Here is a 13,222-nt window from a genome sequence, read left to right on the forward strand (position 1 = left end):
ACCCCCCAGCGGCAGTGGGGCACAGCCACAGGGGTGACAAGCCCCATCCCTAGGGGCTGAGGCAGGAATCTCACCTGCAGGTCAGGGCAGGGCCCAGGCACCATGAGGGCAGGGCTGAGGGCAAGGCCTCTGCAGGCGCATGGCTGTAGGCTGCTGCAGACCAGGACAGGTGTCCACAGTCCTGAGGGGCTGACAGGGACAGTGCCAGGACAGGTGCCAACAGTCCTGGGCCATGGGCATGGTGATGGGTGGCCCCGGAGACCCAGCAGTGACAGGCAGCGCTGGTGATGCCTCAGAGGCCCCATCATTGTTCAGGCCCTTAAAATGGCAGAAAATACATCAGTGTATCCATTATACATCTCAGGACTTTCTCACATCACCCAGGTCTAATTAAAGTTCCCACTGGTGGCATGGCAAGTCACAGCCAGGTGTGTATGTGACAATAACACCACAAATAAGAGACAAGGGACTTGTCCTGGTAGACAGGACAGACCAAATCTGGGTTTGTGGGAACAAGTAGCAGCAAAAGTTCTGGTAAAGCTGTCCCTTTATTTACAAGCCCACATTGGGAAGAAATGCTAGTCACCCATTTTGGACCGATCTGTGATTTTCAAATGCACCTTTATTGATAAGTTGATTAAGCTCTAGTCTGAACTTTATTTTACAAGAACCTGCAGCTAACCAACACAAAAAAATTACCATCATTACCTTGTACAATACTAGCACAAAAACAGAAATGCCACAATTCAGTTGAAAGAACTGTAAAAGAACTAAATTAAACCATAAACTCTACATGTAATGAACAGTTGTGATTAGTCCCACGTGTCACTTATAAACCCAGCAGCGGGAGGGGAGGACTGAACACAAAACCAAGCACCCCAGATGCCAACTCTTTCTCCCCTGAGTGTGCTTAACCATGTGCTTGGCATGAACAAGTGGGACAGCAGCAGAGAGATGCACACCATCTGTCTGTCTTCTCTTTCACTGTAGAAAGCCTACTGGGTCTGATCTCTGCTTCAGAACATTCAGAGCTTCCTAAAACAAGAGACTGATGCAGAGTTGCACCCAAAGGATGTGAAGAAAGCCTGGTAGTTGAAGGAGAGTGAGTCTAAAAGAGAGGACTGAGCAGTGCAGGCAGAAACTGAAGTTATCTAAGTTGGCAGTAGGTACAACTCATCCACACACATTTATTCCAGATGAACACGATGGAACAGCAAACCTAAGTTCAGGATATAATACTGGGGATATTATGCCACCCACTTTATCCTTTGCATTTCTGTCTGCCCGTTCTGACTACTCTGTCTGCATCCTTTGTGGTTCATCCCTTCTCTCCCACTCTTCTGGTACTTCCCACCCCACACAGGCAGTAACCCTCCTGCCCCACCATGCTGCCTTCCCCGACCTTCACACAGTTTTGCCAGTAACTCCCACTTGACACTCCCATGAGCTCTCCTGCCTCATGTGCCTGCAGGTAACAACAGTCAGAGAAGGCTGAAACCTGATTTCCTGTTCCCCACAATCAGAGGAGCACCCATCTTGATTTCTCATTCCCGAGGAACACAGGGAATAGTGATCTAAACTTACAGGTAAGTAAACTGAGCAAACACCTTCAACTTAATTAGGAATTTGCCTGTATTCTTCAACCTTCTTGTCTTTTCCTCCCTCTTGGTCCCTCTCTTAAATGTAGGAATGTTTACAGTAATTCAGGTCTAGTTCTCTGATTTTTAGGTAAGACCCCAGAATTTTCCTGAAAGTCAGCTCACTCTCCAAGACCCATTCCTTCATCATAGTTATGGCAGTAATGTGAAAATCTGCTGTTCGTGCCACCGGAAAGAAACTGCTTTGGCATGACAGCATAAGGCTTGCACAAGACAGCACCCATCTGACACCCTTCTAAGTACAACACTGGTTTAAAACAAAATAATTTAAGAAAAAAAATCTACAGGTAATCTATTCCCTTTTCCCTTCAAGTCTAAAAGAACCTCCCTTGTGGCATAGAGAGGGACTGTTACCCAATCACAAAAAGCCAGCAAAACACATGTGGCAGTGACTGATTTCCTACACTTGTGCATGTGGTGCAAGGGCTGTACAGGGATGAGACATGGAAGGGAAGGCTAAACCCACAGCAATTCTGCCATCTTCAAATCTGCAGAAGACTGGTACAAGGACAGCACTGATAGATAATTTTCTGTGTTCACCAATAACAAGACCACTAGTAGTTAGTTGCCTTAACGCACAGCAAGGGTGACTAAAGTTAGGTATCAGGAAAAGCAATCTCACTTGTAGGCTAGCTAGGAACTGAACAGACAATCTCAGCAGCCTCCAGCATCTTCCTCAGTAAAGTTCAGTAAGAACAAGTTTGATGAGCAGCCATGGTGGACATATTTGGGATACTCAGTCCTGTCTCAGAGCTGGTGTGGGCTGGTCATTCTCTTGAGATCCTTTCTAGCCCTGTGCTTATGAGTTTATCAGTTGACTTCACTGAAAAGAACAAAAGGGTCATCTCTGATTTTTCTGTCCAGCAGTTGCAATTAAAGCAACAAAGGAAAAAAGAATTGAAGAATCTTTCCTTCCTTTCCACAACCTTCATGTCTCACAACTGAGGATTTCCCAGCCCTCAGAGTAAGCCCTTCTAATACTGATGGACAGAGCTACCAGCCCTTCTAATACTGATGGAAATGATGGGAAACACAATAACCTTGGAACAATTCACAGGTAGCAGCTGGAGTGAGGACTGTCTGCACAGGACAGTCTTGTGTGGGCAGAGTGAAGTATTTCACAGCTCACTGAATGGGAGCCATGGACAAGACAGGACAAGGTCAGAGTACAACACATGGCATGCCTTCTTCATCCAATGAAAGGGTTACATGAAAATAGCCATCCTGCCTAGTCACTCTCCTGGAGTTTCACTACACTGGCTTGTCTAGCAGCCTCCAGCACTAACTACATCCAGCTGTGGCAAGAGAAGAATTGTGAACAGTGGAGTTTCCCCATCCCCCGGTGTGGAACCTCTCATTGGACTTTCAGTTCACCCTGTCCCCCTACCCTCAATCCCTCAATTTAAAAAATAATGGTTATAATTAATGCGTGGAAGCTGATGACATTGTGCATGTGGTTCACTTCCAGATCTCTTTTTCTCTTCTCATGCATCCTCCTCCTGCCTCTCCAGCAACCCCCTCCCCGCCAATCCATTCCATCAGTCCATCCAGCCTGCATGCCTGGGGGGCTGCTGCTCACTTGCCATAGACGCTCTCATCACTGTAGGCCACATAGAGAAAATAGTCCTCCTCGTGGTTATCCTGCAAGGGGAGAAAGGGACACAGTGAGGAGCCAACGCTGGAAATTCACTACATGTGAGAAAACCCAACCCAGGGATCACTGTAAGAGCAGATAACCTCTCTTTCACTACTCCTCTCTGTTTACATCGAAGGCTTCACTTCCCCATACCAAAGAGAACTCTGGCCACAGCTCTGCTTCTAAATACAGGCATGACACATTTCTGTACACAGGGAATTTACTGTTAGAGCCACAGCCAGGCTGTGCTGCAAGCATGCGACAGGAACAGCTCTGACTGTTCACCAGCATCACAGCAACGGTACCGTCTTAAGATCAAGAGGTGAGACTTGGAAGGCTTTAACAAGTCAAAAATCACCCCTAGATATTTTTAATTTTTCAGAATACTCTGACAAGTGGCTGTATTTTTAAGTCCTGGTTTACCTACAGGCAATAGAGCTGAGATATTAAGTGATTAGACTGACACCAAAAGTCTACAGAGTGCCAGGAACAGAGATCTGACTTCAGCTCTGGACACTTTCAGACACACTTTCCTTCTGTGTGTTCAGATTTGGAAAGCTCCTTGCATGTGTTATCTTTTATTATCTTCATCAGTACACAGACTGATGAAGTGTCCAGTTGCTGTCAAAAAGTGACAGGCCAAACAAGGCTCACAGCACCATGCTGAGCTCTTTTATTAAAACACACAGCAGAAGGAGAAATCAAGGAGAAATCAATTCAGGCTGTAAACCACCCATGATATAATGGCTATACAACTGAGAAATACGGGCATCCAATATGCCCTTAAGGTCGATCAAACAACACTGCTCAGCAGAAACAGTGGGCAGCAATGTTCACAGCATCCCACATAATCCTCACTTCTACAGTACAAGTGACGAAAAAGTAATTCTAGACAAAGAATAAGTGTTCCCTAAGAAAGTATTTATAGAGTGGATGTCCAGTTGCATTTTTACTGGCTTTTTACTTACTTTTACTGGATAAAAGGAAATCTCTTTTGTATACACAGCAAAGCCTGTGATGTCTGCCCTCCCCAGCCCCAATCCTTCCTCTGAAATATAAAGTGGTTTATTTCAATACTTTGTTAAAGTAGTAGGACCAACACATCTCTGCTGGGACAACAACTAGCAAACTCTTAGTTGAATGGATAAGGCTCCCCAGGCTGCTTACTGCGGGATGGAACTCCCCAGACCAGGTGATGGGATACAGCAGCTCAGGGCAAGAGGGTCCCTGTGTTCAGGCATCTGCAACCATGCTGAACCCACTGCCACTTCTGGATGTTCTTCCTGCCAACAAAAGGCAAGAGAAAAGGGCCAGGCTTACCTCATACAGCTGGCCCATGGTAGCACTGGTGGGAGGGATGGTATTATTGACAAAGAAGAACAGGGCATCTTCCGGCCTCAGGTGGATCCGCTTTCGGATTAAGAAGTAGAATTGCCCAACTGAAGAGGAACAGAGAATGCTTTAGATGCAGAAGGAATGTTGGAGGATTTTTTTCCTTTTTGTTGCTGCTGTTTATTTGTGTATTTTAACCCTAACCATGGCTATTTTCTTTTGGTGGTGGAAGTCACATGCTGTATATAAACAGTAGGGAACAATAAACAATGCAAGGAAAAAAGCAATACAAAAAAGCAGCAACTTCATGACTGTAACCACATGAGCAGCCAATCCACTCAGAGCTGGCAGTTTCTCAGGTATACACCTCATGCCATGTACCCTCTAAATCCATACTCTACATACTATGGTATGAAATGCTCTGCTGAGGGGATAGGTGGGAAGACTTTTAACTAGCTTAACACTTAAATCCTACAGATCAAAGACACCTTAGAGAATTTAGCCTTGGTGTAAACAGTTAGACCATTCCTGAGGAAAAAATCCTTACTATTTGCTTAAACTATGTTGCACAAGGAAGTATTTCGCAGTCCATGATGTACTGTAAGAAAAAGAAATGCTGTTCCTTTAACTCATTCATGTTCTTAAATAAAAACAAACGTAATCACACTCAAAACCACCATGACCACTCAGAAAAGGAACCAAGGGTGGAAAAGGATGGGACTATTGCAAGAACTTGTCTCTTCCTGCAATAATAGCACAGCCTCTGGCAACTCTGCAGCTGGGTCATCATTGACTGGTGATGATACTACTGCCCATGATACACAATTTAGTCATTGTCATCATGGTTAGAACTCAGCTGTGCCATGCTAGCTAAGCCAGTGCTACCTGAAAAGATCTTAGAGAATTCTGTACGTTGTAATCCAGGCTATAAGGTATAAATATAACCAGGACAGCAGATAAACTAGGGTAATAAGATGTTGAGCCTGTCTGGATATTTTCTTTGCGCTGATCACAGAGTAAAAAGCACTTCTGAGACCTTCTCACTGAAAATCAGGAAGAAAGGAGGTAGACATTATTACCTGTGAGGTCAGAAGGCACGAGATACTTTCTTTTGTCTAAGTCAGGTACTCTGGCTTTAGGTGCTTTTTCCACAATTACCTGGAAAGAGAGGGAGAGAAAGCAAGAAACAAATAATGAGTATCATAACCCAAAATGATCCAAAAAGCATCAATGGATAAGGATATTGCCCTTTGATGGCGCTACCAGGCCTGTAGGTATCTATTTAGTCTGTAACAAATATACAACATTAAAGAACAGATGGGTGAGATGACTTAAATAACAGAAGACGACTTAAAATTGCACCCAACAGCTGTCCTGGGAGCCCAGGGCTACAGCAGTAATCATGGTGAGTGAATAAAAGAGTCCAGAACAGACATAAAAATAAACCATAATGGCTGAGGGGGAAAAAAAAAAAATTAGGACACCTTGATGTTCCCAATTCAGGTTAATTTTGTATAAAGAAGCTGTCAGGAGGCTAATACATGAGCACAAGTAAGTTAAACTGTTTCCAGGTTACAGTTCCAAACTGCCTTGCACAAAACCAGCCCTACTCCCAGTAGTCCCACATCCTAATTTCTACTTTCACCAATACCAAGTGCTCTAGAATGAAGCAAATTAAAGAGAAACTACAGCTCATTGGGAATTTTTTCTTTTAATCTCCAGTTCTTCAGCAGTTATCTTCTACTCTGAAATCCATATCCTTTATTATCCATTCTTCATACAGCTATGGATATTTCCCTAATCATATCAATACACAATAATTAAAACCAGCCTACCATCTAGGCAACTAGACCCAGAGACCTCTGACACAAAATACTGATCTTCCTTATATTCTAACACAGAATATGAAGCTCAGCAGCTTTAAGGTCAAACAGACCAAGGGATGTCCTGCTAAAAGATAATTTTAAAATTTTTGTTACCAGAGCTAGGCAGAATGTTTAGCTCAGAGGCAGGAAGTATTCCAAAGTGACCTAATCTCCTTTTCTATTGGAACCTTTGGAACTACTGGGTTTGTGCAGAAAAAACAGCAGGCTTTTTTGGTGATATGTATTTTTGACGTGGTAAGAAATACATCACATTTCAATCTATGTGGCTTGCTATTCTGCAGAAGCCATTCTGACCATCTAAACTAAATCTAAAGCTGGATTTTCTGGACTTCCTCAACTTTTTAATTCCATTAGACCCCATAATTGTAAATACTCCATCTGAGACACTGTGGGACTAATTCCTAAGGGTTCCATGCTCCCCTAGCTCTTTGGCAACCCAAATCAGCAAATACAGCTGTTGGGTAAAAGGAAAGGTTGAACTGCTGTGGATGAAACCTTCTTTGGAAGCAACATCAGTGCAGTTGCCACATCAGTGAGATTACCATGCCAGAACAAAATGTTATCATGAGCTTTGTGTATTTATCCTGGACAAGGTGCCATGCTAACCTGACTCCTCCTAGATTCAAATGAGTGTCTGCAAAATATCTCACACCAGAGGGATACCAACTAGGACATCTCTTCCCTGTGCTCTAGTTCAATGTGGCCAACACAGCCACACTCCCTGAAATTTCTAAGTTTGACTTTAAAACAGAAACATGGCTGCCTCAGCTACTTCAAGAATTTCAAGTTGCTAAGTTTGTACAAGGCATTCAAGCTCTTTCAGGCACTTTGTGGTAGGACATGCACTTCTGTACAAGATGGAGTTGGTAAATGCATGAGGGAAGTGAGGGAAAGACAGTACTACAATCTCACTGAACAGGTGCAAGGCTGAGCAGCAACAGCACTTTCTGCCTTTTTTACCAGCACAGCCAATGAGGCAGTATCTAACACAATAAAATGCAGTGGGGAGAAACCTTTAGCTCTTGCCTCCAATTAAAAAAACTACTGACAAGTCAAACTGCTTGCTGTGACTACCCTGACTGGGGGGGGCTTGCAGATTGGTCGTTAGACAATAAAGGAAATGAAGTCATGCCTACGAGAAAGAGGTGAGAGTGCTGGGGCTTCTAACCCCCTAGGAAAGATTTAAATCACATCACCACTGAGCTTAAGAGAGATCTCCCTCCTGCAAAGATGCAGGGAAGGAATGGAGGTGCTCTGCTAATTTGACTGCAAGTAAGTTTGCTCGATAATGCAGGTTATCTCTTCTGAAGCACTAAACCCTTCACTTACATAGAAAAACCCACAAGGAAAACCCTGACGGCAGACACAGACTATCTACACTTTCGTTGTTGCTCAGTGGTGACTATGATAGGACAGTAAAATCTCATCAAAATGCGGAGATGTATCAGGGCACTGCAGCGTAGGCAGCCAAAAGGATGACATCTTCAAGGATCCTGCTGTCAGGAAGGGCAGACACAGAAGTGATGTGAAGAACAGACTGCTGCACTCATTTCTTTGTATCCAGCTCTGCCAAGAGGCTATTCCTCATAATTCACATCTGGGCCTTGCCATGCAACATTCCATTTATCCTGAACTCCAGCACACCTTCTTATTCTGGTCCTGGTTTTCTTTACAAAGTTCTGCTGATGCCCCCCCCACCCCCCATCTTGACCTCCTTTACCTCTTGCCAGACTGGGCCTCGTCCTGAGCTCCCCACACGGTTCTTCCTATCACATTTGTCATGGCCTGCTGTACAATCTGCCATGTTAACCCTCACTTTACACCTGGTCTCCCTCCAAACCTACTGAGCCCTCATCATAAAATACCCAACCACATACACTCCAACCCTGACCTGCCGCAGGCCCAAACTATGTTAAACCAGGAATCCCAAAAACACAGAGAACAAAGGCACCCGTATCCTGACTTCCAAAAATTACTTCCAAGTCCATTTGAGGGTCACTTCCAAGATAAAAAATGCTCTAGGGTGCAACTGTTCCCCCCTTGTCTTTAGTTTCACAGGGGAGCCCAAGTTTTTTTGAATGCACTACCCTTGTGCAGTAAATCTAGGGCAGACCTCTCTGGCAGGGATGGAAAAAAAGGATACTTGCAAAATGTTTATTAAAAAGGAAAAAAAAAACACTCTACATTTTATTACATTTGTAATTTCTTTTTTCTTCCCCCCAATAATTATTCGGAATCATGAAGCCAGAAGTTTCCCACAGGCACTCCAAAGGGGCCTAAGAATGAGGAAGCAAAATTTAGCTAGATGACCTTGCATTCCAAGTGACATTTTCTCCACAGGATGATTAAACAGGAGGGGAAAAGGATTGAGAAGTATCTTTTTTTGCTCACGCAAAGGAAACGAGCAAGGCTACATGGAGAAGACAAGCCAAGCTGAGGTAAAATAAAAATAAAAGGGACGTATGAGATGCCCCGGATGCAGAGCATGTTTTCTATGAAGAGGACCCTCTTTACCCACTCACCGATCTCCTCCATTTTCACAGACAATGCTGAGCGCCTTCCCCACTCATCCCCACGCATGCCAGGAAAAGATCAGCAGCGTTCCCACTGCCGAATTACTGCGGATCCCGGGAAAAAAGGTGTATTGGTGTATTCCACCCCGCACCCACCCACACTGCAGCCCTTCCCCGCATCGCAAACAGCCCCAGCTTCGCACTCAGGAGAAAAGCAACCTGGGATGTGAATCACACCAGCGAGATCACGATCATCTGTACTAAACGCGTTTCTTTCGCCTTCAAAATAAAGCGAGCAGCAGTGACGGCCGGCAAGGCAAACAAAGGCGGCCGAGCCCGGGCCCGCAGCCATCGCCGCCCTGACAGCGCGCACTCACGGGGACTCTGTCGGGGTACTTCTTGCGGATCTTCTCCCCTTCTTTTTTCCTGTACTCGAACGGGTGATCCTCCTTGTACTGGAACTTCATGGCGCCGGGCTGTCGCTCCGCTCGCGGCTGCTGCTGCTGCTGCTGCGCTGCCTCCGCCCCAGCCGGCGCTGCGCTGCGCTGCGCTGCGCTGCGATGCGCACAGAGCTCCGCCCGGAGCTCCGCCCGGCCCCGCCGCCCAGCGCCGCACGCCGAGCTCCGGCCGCGGCACGTCACGGGGAGCCGCTCTGACGTCACGCGGAGATGCCCCCGCCGCCGAGCCCAGCCGCGAGGGCTGTGACGTCACGGGCACGCACCCCGCCGAGCAGAGCCGAGCCGCGCGGGCTGTGACGTCACGGAAAGGCGACCCCGAGCCGCGCCGTGACGTCACGGGCAGGCAGGGAGCGGGGACAAGGAAGGTTGCATCACCTTCCAGCTCGGCTCGTTCTGTTCGTGCATCGATTTATTGCTCAGCGAGAAGCAAACGTGTAAATAATAAAGATAAATGTTCAAATAATTAATTTTTTTTAGTTTAAAGGCAGCAAAACGCCGCCCTCCCTCCGCAGCGTGACTCAGGAGTTGTAAACCTGGCACGAGTGTATTGAGGCACCCCATCCACCCGTGCCCTCCGCGCCCAGCAGCGTGGGGATGCGGCCCGGGGATCCCCGAGTGAGGCTCGAGTGTCCCTGCTCGTCCAAATCAGCGTCAATCAACGGGACCTGTGCTCTCCATGGTGCCACAAAACAAACAAACAAACAAACAAACAAACAAACAAAAAACCCCAACCAAACCACACACACCAAACCAAACCACACCATCAAAAAAACAAACTGGTTCTCATGACCGTCCCGTGGCTGCCGGATCTGGAGTGTCGCCTTGTTTGCAGCCCCTCGGTTGAGCAAGTGGCAGACAGCGTGCCATGTCGTGTGTCACACCAGCTGCGTGCTGCAAACAGCAGGCAGTTAAAGGTAACTGGCTGCAAACAAGCCAAAACATCGAGCCCATTTTGGCCCACTTACTCATATATATTTTTTTCCTCTAGGTCTACTGACAATTGTTCACTGATCAGCAGAAAAGCAGGTATTAGTGAATGGATCAGCATGCTCAAATCAGCACGAAAATCAATTGGACAATGAATTGGATTGTATTAAATTATTTTTTCTTTGCATGGTTTATCCAGAGGAAGCAGAATTTTTCCAAGGCTGATCTTTTATTTGTGTAGTTGTTTTAGTTGTACCAGAGTATGAGTGGAACAGCCAGATGCATAAGGTGATTCTCCACAGCCATGCCATAGGCAGAGGTGAGAAGACCCAGGTTTCCTAATTCAACCCTGTGTGTTGACTGAGGATGAACAAGGGTAGGAAAGGGTGTGTTGGGATGTGATTTCTCACACGTGAATCACGACACCTACTTCAGGATGGCCGAAGTGTGCTCTCAAAGACTCAGTCAGGTCCTTTATTTTCTAAGCTTTTATTACACAGTATGGGGTAGTGTGACCTCCTGCTAAAGGTCATTTCCAGCAGGTGCATGCCCAAATCTCCTCAGGACAAAGCAGCCCGCAGTGGGAATGTCACCAACCAGTGTGTCCCAGCCTTCACTAGTTCATGTGCACAAGGTTTGTACAGGAAGCATCATCAATATGTTTCTGTCTGTTCCAGGACATGTAAACATTTCCCCATAGTTGCCAGGCAGTGTCAGAGGAGCTCAGAGGGGTGAGTCAGAAAGAAGGCATTATTTTTTGCAGTCCTGTAGCAAACAGCCTGGGTTGAAGGAATCCCAAGGTTTAGACCCGAGGAAAATTCTCCTCAGCAAATCCCCTCACCGAATTCTTCTTGCCCTGATGGTGGAGCCCCACATGTACAGCCCCAAGACTCTCTCCTGCTGCTTTCCCACTTCCTCTTCACCAAGCACTGAATCCCCAGCTCTCTCCTTCAGCTTCAATAATAACAATAACGTCACTGGCAAAACAGGCAGGAAGATGATACATGCAGAAACAGTGACAAACACCTAAACATCTGACTTAGGGTTGTTAAATGTCAGGCCATGGGCATGTGACAAACCGCACGTTCTGGATTTGTTTGCTAGAGGGAGGAACTGGAAATGGTGTTGGCTAATTTTCCTACCTTGGACTGCCAGCACAAAGTGGTCTTCCACAGACTGCCAAAACAATGTATTTTTTTTTAACCTAGAGTGTCAGAACAGCTCTGAGCACGTACTGTACTGCTGTGTCTGCAGGTCATGTGGGTACATTCTAAAAGGGATTTCCCAAGCGTTGCCAATGCTGTAGCCATAGGAGCAGGAGACAAAAATATTTGCACAGAATCTGGGGGCAGGGTTTGCAGCCTGTGCTGTACTACACAGTCTTCCTACTTAGAACTCTGGACTCCCTTGGATATTTCTTTCATTATTACCTCCCCTTGGGTACTTTATTTGTGCCTCTACAGACCGACTTCATTTATTTATTTTTTTTTAATCTTCAGTGTGAATTCTGCGCATCGAAGTCTCTTCTGTCAGAAAACTTGTGCTTTGTGATCTGAACGGTGATTAAACTACAGATGGTATACCTGGAGGTGTTTGTGGTTCTGGTCTGTTTGCTGCCATCCATGGCACAGTCCTTGCCTGGTGTCTCTCCTAAATCCCTCGTGACTGGTCACCAGTTTCTCTTGGCACTGGCTCTGTAGTACCTTCAGAGCCAGTATGGGCACATTGGTCTTGGATGAGGGCACAGGGTTAGTCACTCCCAGTAAACAATGGCTAATTGTGTAAATGTTTTCCTTTCCTCTGGGAAAGGACTTTGTATTGTCTATGCTGAACTGCTGTCTCGCTGCTCAATTCTCTACAGCTTCTTATTTTTTTCACAAAAAAAAGCTGCTCATTCTTCCCAAACTTGTATGGCCCAGCCTCAGCTCAAGTTTTTTAAATGCATACTAATGATTTCATGAGGAGAAATCATGAAGGAACATAGTTTGCTGTGTGACCAAAAGCAGTAACAAAGGACAAAACCCCAGACCTGAAAAGCAGAGTTTGAGATCCCCTTTGTTCCAGCCCAGTGATTGGGAGTGTCCTGTTGGGGAGGGGCATCATTGTTCCTGTGAAAACAAAGGAGCAACAACAACAGTGGGGCCAGTGGGGTGTTTCTGAAAACCGGTTTTTCTCAAGTACGCCGTGTTTAAGGGGAACCTAAGGGTGGCACTGTTACCAAACAAGTTAATATTTCTTTAAAAAGGAGCCTGTGCAGTAGTGTGGGGAGGGAAGTTGCTTTAAGGAGATTTAATCCATGAAATAGATAATGGGTGATGGGCAAGCTCTGGGTGATGCCCATGTGTTAGAGAAACAAATTAAGAGTTTAGGGACTGACATGCTTCAGTGCTCTTAGACCTGAGAGAGAAATTTATTGTTGAGACATGGACACAAAGAATGCAGAATTTATAAACCAGAGAGAAACTTATAGGAATCAGAGATGAAGACGAAACTAACAAAGACAATTAGTGACACTCTGTCTGGGAAACAGATAATAAAAACACTAAAAATGTGGACTAATTAGCATGAGAAGCAATAAATGAATAGCAATGGAAGATAAAATACTAACTAATGATGAGAACTACATAGCTTGTAAGCCAATGAACACTAATTCCTTTATTTGCTGAAATGTATAAATAGTTAAAAGTTTTGATAACTGGTGTACATGTTCTGTGGAGCTATCCCCATGTACCCCAGCACTGAATAAAGTAATGTTGACTTTCTACCCTAACAAACTGGTTAAAGAGTTTATTTCCCAGCTTCTGGTGACAGT

The 13,222-nt window shown here is 45.5% G+C and overlaps 1 protein-coding gene across 3 annotated transcripts; it reads right to left on the bottom strand.

Moving 5' to 3' along the window:
* Window positions 1-602: 602 nt before the first annotated feature.
* On the bottom strand, window positions 603-9,571 carry LOC146443891 (gamma-aminobutyric acid receptor-associated protein-like 1). Of its 3 annotated transcripts, none has more exons than XM_085049026.1 (5): window positions 9,403-9,571; window positions 5,706-5,784; window positions 4,615-4,733; window positions 3,238-3,299; window positions 603-2,481 (listed from the first exon to the last, which is right to left on the bottom strand). In XM_085049026.1, the coding sequence occupies exons 1-5, from the start codon at window positions 9,490-9,492 to the stop codon at window positions 2,469-2,471; spliced, it is 363 nt and encodes a 120-aa protein (XP_084905152.1). In that variant the 5' UTR covers window positions 9,493-9,571; the 3' UTR covers window positions 603-2,468. The 3 variants fall into 3 exon arrangements, with proteins under 3 accessions (XP_084905152.1, XP_084905151.1, XP_084905153.1); XM_085049025.1 differs by having other exon boundaries at window positions 603-2,525; XM_085049027.1 differs by having other exon boundaries at window positions 603-3,299; window positions 9,403-9,570.
* Between the last annotated feature and the right edge of the window lie 3,651 nt (window positions 9,572-13,222).

This window comes from Lichenostomus cassidix, chromosome 1Aa (assembly GCF_008360975.1).
Source record: "Lichenostomus cassidix isolate B80296 chromosome 1Aa, HeHo_3.0, whole genome shotgun sequence".
Taxonomy (NCBI): Eukaryota; Metazoa; Chordata; class Aves; order Passeriformes; family Meliphagidae; genus Lichenostomus; species Lichenostomus cassidix.